Source organism: Coturnix japonica, chromosome 3 (assembly GCF_054131305.1).
Source record: "Coturnix japonica strain WE chromosome 3, WE-NBRP24, whole genome shotgun sequence".
Classification (NCBI taxonomy): domain Eukaryota; kingdom Metazoa; phylum Chordata; class Aves; order Galliformes; family Phasianidae; genus Coturnix; species Coturnix japonica.
In genome coordinates this window covers 100,565,103-100,581,377 of record NC_140665.1, presented here as the reverse complement: position 1 = coordinate 100,581,377, position 16,275 = coordinate 100,565,103, and the positions used below count along the sequence as shown (strand labels likewise).

Genomic DNA, 16,275 nt, shown 5'->3' with positions numbered 1-16,275 from the left:
TTTCTTCTATTACAGTCACTGAAGACAAACACAGGGGAAAAAACAAGGCAAAATAAAATGACCTGCTTACATGTTAACAGCCTGGACCACAATACCGTAAACTGTCCTGCTTTTAAGAAAATCATCGTTAGCTTCAGATTTTATATGGTAATTGTGCATCGGCAGTTTATGAATAACAACAGTGGAGTTTTTCCCTTCTGATTTCAGAGCCACTTGAGCTATGCAGATTTCAAAAAGCTTATGAATATACAGATAAACACAGAACTGCTCTGAACATCTGTAAGCAAAATACAAAAATACTTCTATAGTGAACGAACATCCTGTGCAGTCTATTGCTGGCCCAAACTGGTGCATTTACGTATTAGCCTAATGCACCAAATATAGCTCAAAATCCTTCATCCAGTCCAGAATGCCCTCTCAGATTTTCATCTGCATGGTCGTCACCATACAACGTAAAAATAACATTTTAGAACTGTGTTTATGAGCTACAAAATAACTCAATTATCTCTTAGACACCAATTTAACACGGCAATGCCACATTATCTGATTGGAGAATCTTCACATGATCTACCCGACACCTGAACAAAATGACACTGAGCTGAACCATGACGTTCCTACCTCCCCAGGAGAGTTAGATTTTGCTGCTCTTTGAGGTCTATGAAGACTGGAGTTTACAGACTTGAAAGAAGATGAAAAGATACTTAGTTATGACTAACAGACCTGGTGTGAATGTGAAGCAGTGTATCAAATCACAATCAATACGCTCAAGAGTCTCCGTCTCAGTAATTCTTAAGCCTACAGGCATTTAAATGCAAATATTAGTGCCATGTTACCTCAGACTTGCAGATCAATTACATGGAAAGCAGTGCTCTCCACGCAGGACTCTAAGCAAGATGTTAGTCAGGATTATTAAGGAACATCCTAAATTCACAAGAAATCAAAAGCCTTCAAAGGCTCTATGAGCCAAAGGAGGTAGAAAATATTCCTATCCCCCTTGGTAAGACAGAAGGCAGGAACTTTTTCCTGTGCAGTGTAAGAAAGACCAGCATTCCAAATACATACATAACATGCTTGGATCAGATAAATGATCAAGGACTGGAACTTCATGCATCCAAGAATGAGAAACCGGTAAATCTCAGCAGGCACACAGTCCCCTGCCTCCATACTCACATACACAGACAATGCATGGCAATACTCTTAGCTCCAGACAGAAGGATGAATAGTAAATGTACATGCAGACATCATAGCTATGTTGAAACTAGGTGATCATTATGGTCCTTTTCAACCCAAGCCATTCTATGACTCTACGATTCTGTATCAATTATCTGCTCACAACAGGCATCCAATTTCTCTGAAGAAGTCCAAGGGCAATCACAAAAAGCTGTCAGATGTGACCACAGCATGGCAGGTGTGATTAATCTCACACATCTCAAATGGCACTAAATCCTACATCGAGGGAATCAAATCTAAAAAGCACCATTGGTTGATATGTTTGGAGAGCCCTTAGCTTGGGCAAAACAGTAAATCCACACCATTTTGCCTCAGGTCTCGCTGGTGATCTGCTTTTGGAACAAGGGCTACATGCTCAACCCAAAGAATTACTGCTCTTATTCCTTCAGAGCAGAGTGCCAGGAAGGTGCTGGATTAAAATAACTTCCCTGCACAGATTCTCCAGCCTGCATGAGTTGAATGCAAAGCACAAATAGTTGCCAAGCAGATAACTTTTAGTGGCATTAATGTGCTTTCTAGAGCTGGATTTAGAGGCCACAACTGCTAAGTGTTTGCCACGGATATGACCTTGTCAGAACAGATGAAGAGGAAAGTGGCAATCACACAGTGTGCAACCGAAGTCTACTGCTTCATAAGTTGTTCTCCCCAATGAAAACTATGGCAACTAGAAGCAGCCAGATGGCAATATCTTAGGGGGGCTGGTGAGAGCTCTCCACAGAGACTTCCAAAAGGTATGTTCAAAGATGAAACAAAATCTGCCAGAAAAAAAAAATAAAGAAAGAAATCAGAATAAAATCAGAATAAAATGGAGCTAGAAGAAGCTAACTAGGAAGAAAAAAAAATAGCATGCAGGAATCAGTAATTTCTCCAGTTTAGCTCAGCTGCACCACTAAGAACAGAAATAGGCAGCACATATGCATCCCATTTATGTTCTCTGAGACCAGGCTGTGAAGTGTGTGCTTAATAGAATAAATAGATTGGGAAAGAGAAACTTTTCTGCACATCCCTACACTGTATATCCCCATTCTGTGTATACAACATAATTAATGTCCAGGTCATTAAACAGCTCTGCCAAAAAATGAAATAGGCCAATGATATCACAGAATCACAAAATTCTAGGGGCTGGAAGGGACTTCTAGAGATCATAGACTCCAACCCTCCTGCAAAGCAAAATCCCTACAAACTCCCTATATTTGCTTATTAATTCACAGATGATGCAGACAAATGATCAAAACAGATAGCACAGGAATATTAGGAAGTGAAAGCATTAGGAAGCAACAGATTGTATGGATTAGTAGGACAGGCATCACTCCATAGGTGGTATTTCCCTTTGCTGTTTTGCAGGAATTCTGTTTTTCTCTGCATTAGATAATACAGAAGCATAGCATCCTTCTTTTTGTTCTAGACATATTTACATTTCTACATACTGCTCTGAGTTACCAGCAGAAATTCTCCTAATCACTACATTTTCCTTAGCACTTACAATGCAATTTCTTACGAGTTCTGTATTGTCTATAAAAATACTACTTTAAAACTTCTTTTTTCACATATATATATATTTTTTTTCTATAAAGTTTCTCCTGTTCTGAGTGCCTTGCAGCACTTCTACATGGTTGCTAGAGTTCCATTATTCGTTCATGCCACTGAATTCTTTACACTCTATCAACCCCACACAATAGATTGTTAGTATGTAAGTACATCAACTTCAGCATTTGGCATAAAAAGAGCTATCAAGAAATAAAAGAAAAAGCAAACCTCCAAGTTGCCCTCCATCATAGTGTAAGGAAAGGAAGAATTTACTTTAACAGCAACGCGAGTCAGTTGGGTGCCAGTGGTTCTAAGTTTTGGATCACAGAAAGAAACCGCAGTAGGTTATCAGTATTGTAGAAGGATTAGGATGGAGTGCAATGAAAAATAAAGGCAAGGATTTGATGTGGAAATGATAGTACGCTGTGCATTGAACTACATACAAATTTAACAATTTTTTAATAATAACACAAAAGAGAAACGCAGATTTTTCCAGTAGGTTTTATAGAAAGAAAAGAAAAAAACACTCACTTCCTGGTCTCTGTCCATACTCAACTACGCACAAAATTTAAGCCAAAACTCATACTTTTTTTAAAAGACGCACTTGTGTAAGCTGCAAAAAAATCCACTTCCTGAGAAAATGCATTGAAACACAAGAAGGAACAAAGATAACCTAAAACTTGTACCTTTTTTCCTTCTTTTTTCTCAAAGTATTTCTTATACCTTAACGAATGGTAGGAAATGACAATGGGATATGCATTCCATAGGTGTCCCTGCAGTTCAGGACACAGGGTAGGTAGGAGTGTTCTGTAAATGTCTCTTCAGTTGCTGCAGTCACTTGTTCATTCTTTATTGTCATAGAATCACAGAATCACCAAGGTTGGAAAAGACCGACAAGTCCAACCATAGTATCAGCAACAATTCTCACTACACCATGTCCCCCAACACAACATCTAAATGTACCCTGAACACCTCCAGTGTTGGTGATTCCACCACATCCCTGGGCAGCCCATTCCACCACCTGACCACCTCACAGTCCTTAAAAATTGAAGAGACAAGCTTACCTGAGCAGACTTCTTTGTAGGTAGGATTCGGAGTATACCCTCCTGCGTAACCCACGTGGGTGGAGTAGACTCCTTTCTGTCTCCAAAACTTCCTCTCAGCTCCCCAGAAACAGCCCATACCTGAATATTGCATGAAGTACACAACAATGTGTCAAAATTTGCTCAATGCCGTATCATTCATTTGCACATTCATTGATATAGCTCATACTGAAAGTAACATCTATAGCCAGTATGTGATGGCCAAGTGCTTCCCAAGACTAAACGTGTTGCAATTATACTGATAAATCCATTCTGCATCAGTGCACAATGCAAAAATAGGTTTATTTGATAATGCTTCTAAATGAATGCTAACACATTACAGAGTACAAGTCCTGTAAGGGTTCAAAGGCTCAAACAAGGAGAATTTTAATGCAAACAAAAATTACTTAAAATGCAATCACACTTTGTACAGCACCATTTTTACTCCAGGTGATTAGCAAGCTGTCAAAACACAATAATTTGTATTAACGGCAAACAGTGACTTAATTTTCTGTTTTCATGCAGTCTTTAAAGATGGCAATAATAATGGATTCAATTATACAGGAGGAAAAATGCCTTGGTTTAACAAGTTATGCGTGCACATATTTGATGTTCAGACAAAACTTCAGAATTCATTCACCCACATGGCCAGTTATCAAAAGGCCATTGTCAACAGGTGTAAATTAGCAAGATACTCCTGGTATCAGGAATCAAGCACATTGTGTGAAAGCCGAGGGGAAGGAACAAACAAGCCTAACATTCACAATTCTCCAATGGCTTAAACAGTTCAGGGATGTTGGCTACAATTTGAGGGACTCTAAGAAGCTGAAACATTCAGTGTACGCTCTAGTAACTCGGGTTGGATATTAGAAAGAATTTCTTTCTTTCTAATAAAGAAATTATAAAGATATAATTTATATATTATAAAGAGCAGTAATGCAGTGGCACAGCTGCCCAGGGAGGTGGTGGGGGTCACCATCCCTGGAGATGTTCCAGAACTGTGGGGATGTGGCACTGAGGGACACAGAGGGCATGGTGGAGTTGGCTTGAGTTGGGTTTGGGTATCTCAGAAGTCGTTTCCAATCTTACTGATTCTATGACTCTAGCATTATTCAACTAATCCCTTATTGTGGGTAATGTGCTTTCTCTTTCAATAACATAGTTCTAAAACATGAAAGCTTGTAAAAAATTAGCTATCCACTGATTACACTTAGAGATCAATGACCCATTATGAGTTTTCTATTGATAACAGGTTGAGAAATTAAAGAAACGTTCCTTCAAAGTTCAACAAGAACAATCATGATCACTCACACAGCCCTATTCTTTCTTTGAAACTCAGAGATTAGCTTCAAACTTACTTTGACCAGCTCCTATGGTAACAAACAAAAATACAGAAGTGATGACTCAGAATGTTTCAGGTGCTCAAGTGAGTCACACCAATTGGGATCTGAGCCTGCTCCTGGAGACCTTGGAAAGAGACAGGCACCTCCCATAGCCCATCTATCAAGCTAACTTGAGAAGGACAAAGGCAACTGATGGGGTGGTATGTGAGCTATTTCATCTGTGGTACAGAATAGCGTGGGCCCCACACTGATCCCAAATATATTCCTAGGCTCACACCTGAGCGCAAAGGTGTAATTCAAAGAAGAGAACACAACCCAAATTCAGGTATGAGTTCAAACATGGGCCCAACTTCAAACACAAAGTAGAAATGCTCATTGCTTTCCTATTTATTTCAAGATGTCTGGAAATACTGATAATTAACCATAGTGTCTGGTGACTCTCCTTGATCAATAATTGTTGCTTAGGGTTCTCTCACCAATTGTCCTCTCCCACTTGACCTAATTACCTACATCTTCATCAGGGTTTCTTTCACTTTTTGTTCTCTGTAACCAGCTTATATCTGAAATCATTGTGTTCCCCATCCTCTCAGAAACAGACATTTTATTCTTTTGGTGAACGATTCTCATGATTTCTCAAGTACGCTGACACCTTGTGCAAACAATAAACCCTCACATCCACGAGTACAGACAAAATTGAAGTCACTGTCACAAGAAAACAACCTGCTAGCAAAGGGACATAATTTACAACAATACAACACTAAATTGCTTTTTGTGGTATTAATGCATCCAGCAGCTGATGTTTGTTATTCTGCTAAAGTGGAACCATGTTCAATGGAGAAATTGTCACAAGGGGAGGAATATTAAGAATAAACCCCCCCCTAATATTCTAGAATTTAAACGCATCCACTCTAGGAATGTCTCTTCTTGAGAGCACTGATTGCCTGAAGCCACATTCAGAGTACTAAAAGTGGGAAATAATCTCAGTTAAAGACATCATCTGGTCCTGTAGTACAGATCACAGAATCATAGGATGGTTGGTTTGGAAAGGACCTCGAGGATCATGAAGCTCCAAACCCCTGCTGCAGGCAGGGCCACCAACCTCCACATTGAATATCAACCTGGGCTGTCCACAGCCCCATCCAACCTGGCCCTGAACACCTCCAGGGATGGACGGGGCACCCACAGCCAATCTGGGCAGGTGTTCCAGTACCTCACCACTCACATAGTAAAGAACTTCCCCCTGATATCCAACCTTAATCTTCCCTCCTTCAACTTAAAACCATTACAAAGAAGTTTACTTCCCCTAATTTCTACTATTCCAGTAAGAAAATGGAAGATGTTCCAAAAAATTAGATAAAACTCAGAGGAAAAGAACCATAAAAAGCAGCTGTGAAAAGAACATAAAAGGGAAATAAGCCACCCATACTACAATGTAAAACCAGCGAAGATGAATGTGATTTTAAATTGTTCATTAAATATTTTGCATAATCCTCAGTACTGGTTAAGTGAGTGTGGCTTTAGTGTTAGATAGCAAGCGGCACTCCTAAGGGAAAGAAAAAGAAGGCAAATACTGGGAACATACCCCCCAAAAAGCATAATTTGAACATAATGGGGATGGCAGGAGAGTATTTTAAGCATTGAAGATATTTGTCACTTTTTAATTGCTAATTTGTAAAACAAAAAAGTATTTTTCAAGTGATGGGTTTTGACTGACTCTTAATTGGAATTTCAAAAGGCATTTAAAGATTTTATGCTTTTGAACTTCAAAAACAAACAGATTTAAATAGCAGTCTTTAAAGGTTCATACATCCCTATAAATAATCACACAATTCGGGAATAAATGCTAATACTGCTATTCCTTTCTAGCATCCGCATCCTTTTTCCCAGAGCCAGAGCATTCCCTTTATATATCTATATAAATATACATGCACATATATATATATATATATCCTCTGAACAACTCTTTTTGTACACAGCTCAGAGAAGGAACATGTGTTTCCATAGGCAACCCAGCCATTAGCACGTTTGTTAAAAAGAGTTTGTATAAGCTGAAGTATTCTTGTAAAATAATGAAAGCAAAATGTTGCTCTGATAAGAGAGATAAACATCCCATTATTAAAGATAATCTGTAATAATTCTGAAATATTCACAGAGCTAAACTGAGCAAAATGGAACTCCAGGTGTTTCCTTTCTGGTGAGATTAATCGCTTTACAGATTATGTTAATGTACTGACTGACATCTCCACTGACTGTAACAGGAGTTCATACATTTAGGGGTCAATTTATTTGACTGAAGAGAGACATCCAGGGTCACAGGTGGTGCCCCATCCCTGCAGACAGCCAAGGTCAGGCTGGATGGGCTCTGAGCACCTGATGAAGCTGTGGGCATCCCTACTCACTGCAGAGAGTGGGACCAGATGGTCTTTGAACGTCCCTTCCAACTCAAGCAATTCCATAATTCCATGATTCTTTGATTTGAGATCTCTTAGGATACCCATGGCATCTATCTGCTCAAGGCTGACAAACATGACATGGGACTTGAGAGAGACATGTGCCCTATGCAAAAGGCTAGGTAGAAGGCCATACAAGAAACTGCAAGACCTTACATAGGGAACCTTTATTCACCCTCATTCTGCTCCCCTTCCCCAGTGTTACCCCCTATCACACCTTTGAATAGAACTGCATTTCTATGCACATTCCCAGATATAAATTCCTATTCATGATTCCATGATGTAAACTGGGCACAGGCGGCGCATTTGCATCAGAAGGGCATTCCTGATCCAAATTAAAACCTAATAAGACGCACCCATGCTGTACTAATTAAAGTCTATTAAGTTGTGAGCCCCATAGATGTTAACAGAGACTGAAGCTTCAGGGACTCTCAGCTTTCCATTTAGAGAATCTCACAATGGGTGTACTGTTTATATATAAAGCCTGGCTGGTTTTCCTATTTTCTCTACAACGCAAATGCATCCATGGCATTTTGATTCCATCCTTTTCTTATTCCTGTGTCCTTTACCTGTGTGTTCCTCTTCTCTGGGCACCCAGTGCATGCACAGCCTGACTTCACCTAACATCCCATGACCTTTGGTTGCTGCCAGCTTTACCTGCCAGCATTATCTCTCCCTACCCTCCCAGCAGCCCAATTGGACATCCAAATAGGACATTTTTTGTCTAATTCTGAGGAATGAATGCATTATTTCCATGGCATGCTATGGCATTTCTGGCCCACAGCCTGCAAGCTATCCACCCAAGCTCTAAGCAGCAGATTAAGAAGTAGTTTCAACATCAGGCTGACAGCAGTGCTTCACTGCAGAAGATGAATGCAAGGGATAGGGATCCTGTTTCTCCTGTTTGGAGGCTTTTAGTAAGTATGCTGCTGCTAATAGGGATAAATTTCATGTTTCAATGTACTTTCAGAAAAAGAAAACGTGCTGCTGTGCTGAAGGAACAAAGAGCAGCATGCCCTGGGAGCTTCTCCCCTAACCCCAGCTCACAGCAGGGAGGAGGACTGGGAGACCTGAGAGCAGCATTTCAATACCTGATATGGGGCTGTAAGAAAGAAGGGGACTGACACCTCAAATGGGTCTGCTGGGTTAGGACAAGGGAAAATGGCTTTAAACTAAAATAGGGGAGGTTTAGACTGGTTATAAGGGAAAAGTTTTTTACAGTAAGGGCGGTGAGGCACTGGCATGAGTTACACAGAGATGGTGGTGGTGCCCCATCCCTGCAGACAGCCAAGGTCAGGCTGGATGAGGCTCTGAGCACTGATGGAGCTGTGGGTGTCCCTATTTGGTGCAGAGGAGTGGGACCAGATGACCTATAATGGTCCCTTCCAACTCAAACTCTATGATTCTATCTACCCAACACTCAGGAGCACACCGAGCAGGAGCGCAGCCTGTGCCAGCATACGCTCTGAAGCCCTAGAAGCAGCGATGCTGCCAGCTGCTCAATCCCAGCCAAAAGGAGCTGGGGCACAGGCTGCTCCTCTCCATGGAGGCAGCAGAGGACAGCCAGCCGCACATCCTGCCACTCGTTCCACTGCTCGCCGGGAGCTGACGGCACAGCTGCCAAAGCCCTTGGCCAGTGTAGGATTTGGCCCGGAGTCTGAACACGATTTATTTAGTTACCTCTATAAAATCTGGAGAAGCCTAGCAAATGCTCAGCTGCTTTGAACTGATTTTTTCTTTCTTTTTTTTTTTTTTTTCCCCCAGTTGGAAGGAAGAACCTTCGCAAGCCTGAAAGTGACAGGACAAGATGGAAAGGTTTTAAACTAAAAGTGATTATTTAGATTAGAAATTATAAAGAAATCATTTACTCAGAGGGCGGCGATGCCCTGGCACTAAGCTCTGGGCACCCCATCCTTGGAGGTGCCCAATGGCATAGATGGACCCTGAGCAGCCTGAGCTGGTGGGAGGCACGCAGCCTATCGCAAGGGTTGGGGCTGGGTGAACTTTAAGGTCCCTTCCAACCTAACCATTGTATGATTCTATCATTCAAGTCATATATCTATAAAATAATGTGTATTACATAGGTTCCTACCAAATTCTACCAGGGTGTGTGATTGGCCTTTTCTCTTAAAAAATCGTGCAGTGCAATTGGTACACCTTTCTGGTTGATGTCAGTTCACGTGCTGATATTTCTAAGCCCTGAGCCAAACAGATATTTGTTTACATTGTGTGCACCTCAGCTGAGGGGACCTTTCATTCTCTGTTCATCTCGGGTCGCAGTGAGTTCTCTGGCTTCACCCTGAAGGGACAGGAGAAGACCTCTATCCACCTCAGAGCTTACATACAGTTCTTGTACCCGCAGTTAAAACACTTCGTCTTGGTTTTATACAACTCTGGAGCACCTGTCTTCCAGTCAGCTTAATTTTAGAATCATGGAGTTATAAAGGTTGGATAAGACCTATACGATGACCAAGTCCCACCACTGACACATCCTCACCATGCCCACTGACCATGTCCTCATCGCCACATCTCCACATTGATAACCTCCACTGACAGTGTCCCTACCACCTCCCTGGGCAGCTTGTTTTCCTGTTTGTTCTACAGAGGGAAATATTCCAGTTTCTTTGGCTTCACTGTGGTTGAAGCCACAGACCTAAAAGGAGCACGAGCTCTCAGAATCACATGTAAAAGGAGTGAAAACAGCTTTGTCAAACACATTTATATTGCTTGTGTACTTACACAACAGCTTATAAGGGCCAGAAAAGGTAAAATGATCAAAGCTGCATCCCAATAAGCACTGAGATCAAAAGACAGCATGAATTCCCTGAGAGTCTTTGCTGTGAAATTCTTCAAATTCCTGTTGAGAATCTGGAAAGAATTTCAGATTCAGACTGAAATGTAATGTCATCTTTTACATAACGCTGTAATATGTAGGGCGCTTTGGTGAGCCATCTGGATGCATATAGGATTAATGTTATCAGTCAGGATTTGAAATAAAATTGTATCGTTGATGTCTTTAGGGGTTTAACGTGCATGCAGCAACCACGGAATATTTGAGCAATCACAAAATATCGGAGATCACTGGAAAACAATCAACTAAGAAATGGTTGGGAGGAATATTAAAAAACAACAACAAAAAAAAAGCCTGAAATGGAGAACAAGCTCAGCTGAAAGAAATAAAATTCCTGATGACAGATGGCATTAAGCGGATGATCTTCCTAGATAAGCGTTGGCTCTAATGCTACAACAGGGTTGATAAATATGTTGAACAGCTTGCCTGGGGCAAGTCAAACAAAGCCCTCGGCAAGAAATTTAAAATGCAGTTTGCCTAACAGAGCAACTAAAGAGGAATTTCTTGGCTCACCATTTTGCCAAGATGTGTTCTGTTCACACTGCATGAATTCCCAGAGAAACTGTTGGGTTTGCTTCATTTTCCATAGGAAAAGCAGAAGCCTCATGTTCATTCAAATTACCAAATGGCCAGGCAATTCGCCGCTGCCAGTATGGTGGCTGCTGACATTCGAAGAGCGTGTGGGCGCGCGTGTGTGTATGTATGTGTGTTTGTATAAAACCTGCACGACACATTATTGTAAGAGGAAAAAGAGAACATCATAATAGAAAGGGAGTATTTTACTGTCAACAGAAAAACTGCCATGTTCTCAGTAAGAAAAATACGTGTAACGTGTCGTAAGTATGACTATTCAAAGGACCTGTGAGGCAACAGCACTCCAACTGGGAAAAGTGCTAGATAAAGAGACAGAAAATGGTTCTCAAAATGTATTTATGCAACCCATCATAACAGCATGTTACAAGTTAGAAGTCGTGTAAAATCAACAAGATTTTAAGAAATTTGAAGCCAATATCAAGGGCAGTGATAGGACATAAACCATGGCTGCCATGAACTTCACAGTTGCAGCAGGAGAGGTTTCAGACATTCCTATTCAAATGCAGTTTTGATCTTAACCAGCAGAGAGCAGGGAAATACACATCTCAGTGTTCTAAAATACTCTCAAAGATAGCCTTATTCGTTGCCTTGGTATTCTTTCCCCACCCAATAAACTGGAATGGTTAAGCCAAGTTGCTCTCTGGTGAGTCCATACAGTAAGAATATTCCATCATTACAATCCTTTGCTGGAAAACTTTTTTTCTACTTTCCAGAAACTGGAAGATATGGACCACTCATAAACCATTTATATACTCATCCAAAAGGCTGGCATCACAACTTGGGAAGGGAATACATGAAAACAGCAGTGGCCAAACTTCCTGACCTGTGAGTGAACCTTTCAGGAAGCTCATCTCAGGTCTAAATAATCAGAATTAGCAGTGTAAATTAGCTTCTAAAGGTGAACAGGATGAGAAGTAGATCTTGAGGGAGTGAAGAAACAGAAGCACTTCCATGGCTCTGCTCTTTTCTGCATTGCTGGACTACCAGCCGTGTTCCCAATGGCTGTTCTGCAACCATTTGTTGTGCATTAATCACGCTCAGCATTCCCTTAATTCTTAATTAGGAGAGAAAGGTTAAAAGGAGTTGGAAGACGTGCAGGATTCATCGGCACAAATATACACATACAATTCATAAGCTCTACTTCCCAGCTCCCAAAAGGGCACAGTGTGGGAATGTGCCATAGGAAGCCTGGCAGCAGCCATTTGGATCTGGGGAACCATACTTCCTCTCTCCTCTAGAAAGCAAATACTTCAATACTAATTCTCATGCATTTAGCTCCTTTCATCAAAAGACATCAAAGCATTTTGCACACAATAATTAAGCCTCGCATGAACCATAATTTATGAATTATTACTTGAAGTACTCTCCAACTGAGGTATGAGGAGTCCCAAAGCAAAGCAAAGAATCCCTTTTGGAAACATACCATAGGATCCCAACTAACAGGTCTTTGTTTCAAATAATTCTTTTTCATGTTTTGACTGCTGGTTGGCAGAAACACTATTTGATAAACTGATGTTTTTTTCTACCTTTTCCTTGCCTTATTTCTGTAGATTTATATTCCTCTGTAAAGCTTGTTTTAGAAAAAAGACTGCAACTTTCATCTAATCCATCTTTCGGCAGTAGAACGTACCTCTATATACCTAACATAACATAATGACACGGAATATAGTACAAAATTAAGAGCTGCCTCCAAAAGCACAGAAAATGTGTCTGAACGTTATGACTGCTTTAACAAGCGGAGCCAAGTGGTGATCTTGGTATTTGTTAGGCTGAGGCTGCCAAGATTAGGCATGGGGCAAAAGAATAATAATTATATAATATCCATCCAAAAAACAGTCTCAGTGTCTCACACCTGTAGACTTCCATCATACAAAAAGCTACCTTGTTCTTTGATTGATTTTCATTTATGAGATGGAACTAATTCTGTTTTCTTGGAGCTGCATTGGACATCGATTCCATTCTATTTAGATGGGCCGATCTGGCAAAAATGGGATGAGAAGGTTTCATGAATGCAAGCTCAAATGCAGACCGTAAAAGATCTTCTCTCCAAGGCTCATTTCTACTATTCCATGCCACTGCTGATTTCAACACCACAAGTGTAGAACAAGCCAGCGACCTCCCCAAAAGCTTTCTGACAGAGCCATTCCATAAACATGAAGGAGCCCTGTCACAAATTGTAGAGTTCAGGCACTGGAAACTAAACCAGTAAATATGTGTTCCTTTAGTGCTCTTTAATGGGGATTTGGGAATACATCTGAGTGACGGCTCATGGATGGGAACAACTGGGCATCACTTTCGCTTGGACTGAATCACATATAAGGCAATATTGCAGAAAAAATGTGTAAGATCTGCGGAAAAGACGTGCTATTTGCAGAGTAACAGCAGGCAGTCCCAAATGCAAAACATCTAAGTTAGCACTGAAGATCTTCCAGATCTAACTGATTAAAGGGAAGCCTTATGAAGTATTGTAGGGACCCATTCTTTCTTGGCCACAAAGGTGATACCTGAAGTGTCCGAGAACAGAAAGGAATTTGAGACAGATAAAAAGAATAACAAGGTTTATGGCCGAAATTATGACTGTATTGACTATACACTCCTTTAAATGTCTCACAAAATAAATCAGCCTCAATATGAGCATATTAATAAAAGCATCCAGGATTAAATGTGGAGGTTGGTGACCTCCTGCCTGTGTTGAGGGGGGGCTGGAGATTCATGAGGTTTCTTCCAACCCGGGCCATTCTGTGATTGATTCTGTGATTCTGTGAAACATGATGTACATGCATCATAAGCTATTTGCACATCTCCGATGTGCCCAAAAATGGAACAAAATCTTCATATGGATTAACAGAAAAGAATATCCAAGGACAGAGTTAACAAATGACGCCAGTTTGTGCACAGATGAATTCAGTCTAGCTACTTCTCTATCAACTCTGAAGAAGGGAGTAGTTTATTAACATATTACCTTTCTAAAGTCTGTTAGGGACGAAAGGAACCCCCAGAACAATAATGTATGAAAGAGATTGAGACAGAGCTACAAGGTCCTATCATCAACCTGATTATTTGCTTCATTGCAAAGCATCACATCTTCAGTTCAGTCATTGATTTGAGGCTTTCAAATCATTTTGTGATCTTCCTTTGCTCTATGCATTCCAGCACTTCGCACTAGAGATTCATTTTAGATCATCCTCGGTCATTTGACACACTTTAGTGCTCTGCTACTCAAGTAGAACTTGATGTACACATAAAATAAGAGATGTCATCAGGGCTGCGTAATCCATTTGATTCTCTTGAAACTGTATCTTTCATATAAACTCATCTCAGCAATAATAGAGAAGTCTTAGCCTTGTCTTGTGAAAATCTCTGTAATCTCTCAGCAACCTTAGGGAGTCTGAGATATACACAGAGGCAAAACAAAATATATTCTGCTATAATAGAAGCAAAGCACCACAAACATCTTGTTACGGGCAAAATAAGAATCACTTTCAGAGCTATAATGCAGAAAATAATAACTTGTTTACAAAGTCTGTTCACTGCAAGGAATAGAAATCTTGATTTTTCTTTCCCTCTTTGATAACTATTGCTAAGTTAAATTAACTGCCACAGACATGTTCGGAAAAAAAAAAGCCATGCCATATTACTTATTTTATCTATATCCCTAGACTTTAAATAACAACAGAAAGCTGTAGGCACCCCGACAATTATTTAAACTTGCAATCTATAATTGCTCAGGAGCAAAAAATAATTACATCCAAATAATAAGGCAGTTCAACAAACAGCCCTTTATTCCTCCTCTCCCCAACTCCATAGAAACATGCCCTAAACCCTTTTCCAATAGAAGCCCAAACTAATAAATGTCTTCTGAGTGTACCTAGAAGATCATTACAATTAATCTATTTTGAACCACAGCTGTCCTTAATGGTAATACAGAATTTCCAGGAGTTATTTTCTCATCTGTTAGAGGCCAATAAAATTTTGGTACGTTCTCACTTGCAAAAGAGAATACCTCTTTCCTATACATCCCGCAAAAGACAATTACTCAAAGAAATACCAGAGAAGATTGTTAGAGCAAAACTAATTTATATCCAGAGGAACAGACAGAGGACAAATAGATATGTGGTTATTCATTTACCATTTATGCAGTACTTGACATGCACTCACAGCCAAAAAACATGGCACGCCATTGTTGAAACTCAAGCAACTATGAAAGATACTGAGGCAGTGTCTACGCAGCGCTGACGGCTTGGGAAAGGAATTGTCATCAGGAAGAGTGAATCCTTGACCTGTTCTTGTCATTACCTACAAGAGGGAAGATTAAGGCTAGATATAAGGAGAAGGTTTTTTACAATAACAGGGGTGAGGCACTGACACGGGGCTGCACAGAGAGGCAGTGGGTGTCCCTGCAGACAGCCAAGGTCAGGCTGGATGGGCTCCGAGCACTGATGGAGCTGTGGGTGTCCCTGTTCAGTGCAGGGAGTGGGACCAGATGACCTATAACAGTCCCTTCCAACTCAAGCCATTCTATGATACACTATTTGTTAAAGATGCACCACAACAGCTGCCAGCAGCCAACCAAGGAGGAGTTATCCATCTTCATCATGAAGCAGATGTAGCCATTTTAGAGCAGCTCTATGAATAAGTGAAGATAGGTTTACTTCTATGTGCAGAAGAATTTTGCTATTTCTTCACAGGTTTCGAATCAAGTATTAAAAAAACAAAATAAAATAAAATAAAAAAGCCATTTTGCAATGAAATGTGCATCACCTATAACTTAAGAGGTACATGATGGACAAGCCTGAGATACAACAGTGTGAACACTTAAGCAGAAGTCAATGAGCTCATATAAATCAGATTTCTCTGCACAAACTCATGCTGGATAACTGCAGCTACCCAGCCAGGCTTGGATAACTCGGTACCACAGCACAGGCACAGACAGCATCCAGATCCATGCCAAGCCAGACATGCATCCAGAAGGAGCTGCTGCCTATTTCACAGCACCTGATGTGCCATCAGTCATTTTGCCTCCTATGGGGAAAACCAGGAAAAACTATATCGTCAGGGTTTTTCTTGTTTCTTTTGGTATACAGCGTCACAGTACTAAGTTTGTGAGGTTATAATGAATCTCATTTAAGTAAACTTCAAAATATTACTAGCAGAAAAGAACCATGTTGCATCCATTTATTCTCATCACAAATATTTCT

The 16,275-nt window shown here is 40.5% G+C and overlaps 1 protein-coding gene across 11 annotated transcripts in view; it reads right to left on the bottom strand.

The window, feature by feature from the left end:
• Positions 1–16,275, bottom strand: part of MSRA (methionine sulfoxide reductase A) — a 239,444-nt gene that overhangs the window by 128,594 nt on the left and 94,575 nt on the right. For all 11 annotated transcript variants that reach the window (XR_014944983.1, XM_085544258.1, XM_015859751.3 and 8 more), the window contains one exon: positions 3,822–3,941. Coding sequence is in view for 10 of the 11 variants with exons in the window: in XM_085544258.1 (XP_085400384.1) it covers positions 3,822–3,941 (120 nt within the window). In the remaining variant the exon portion in view is untranslated. The remainder of the gene's footprint in view (positions 1–3,821; positions 3,942–16,275) is intronic.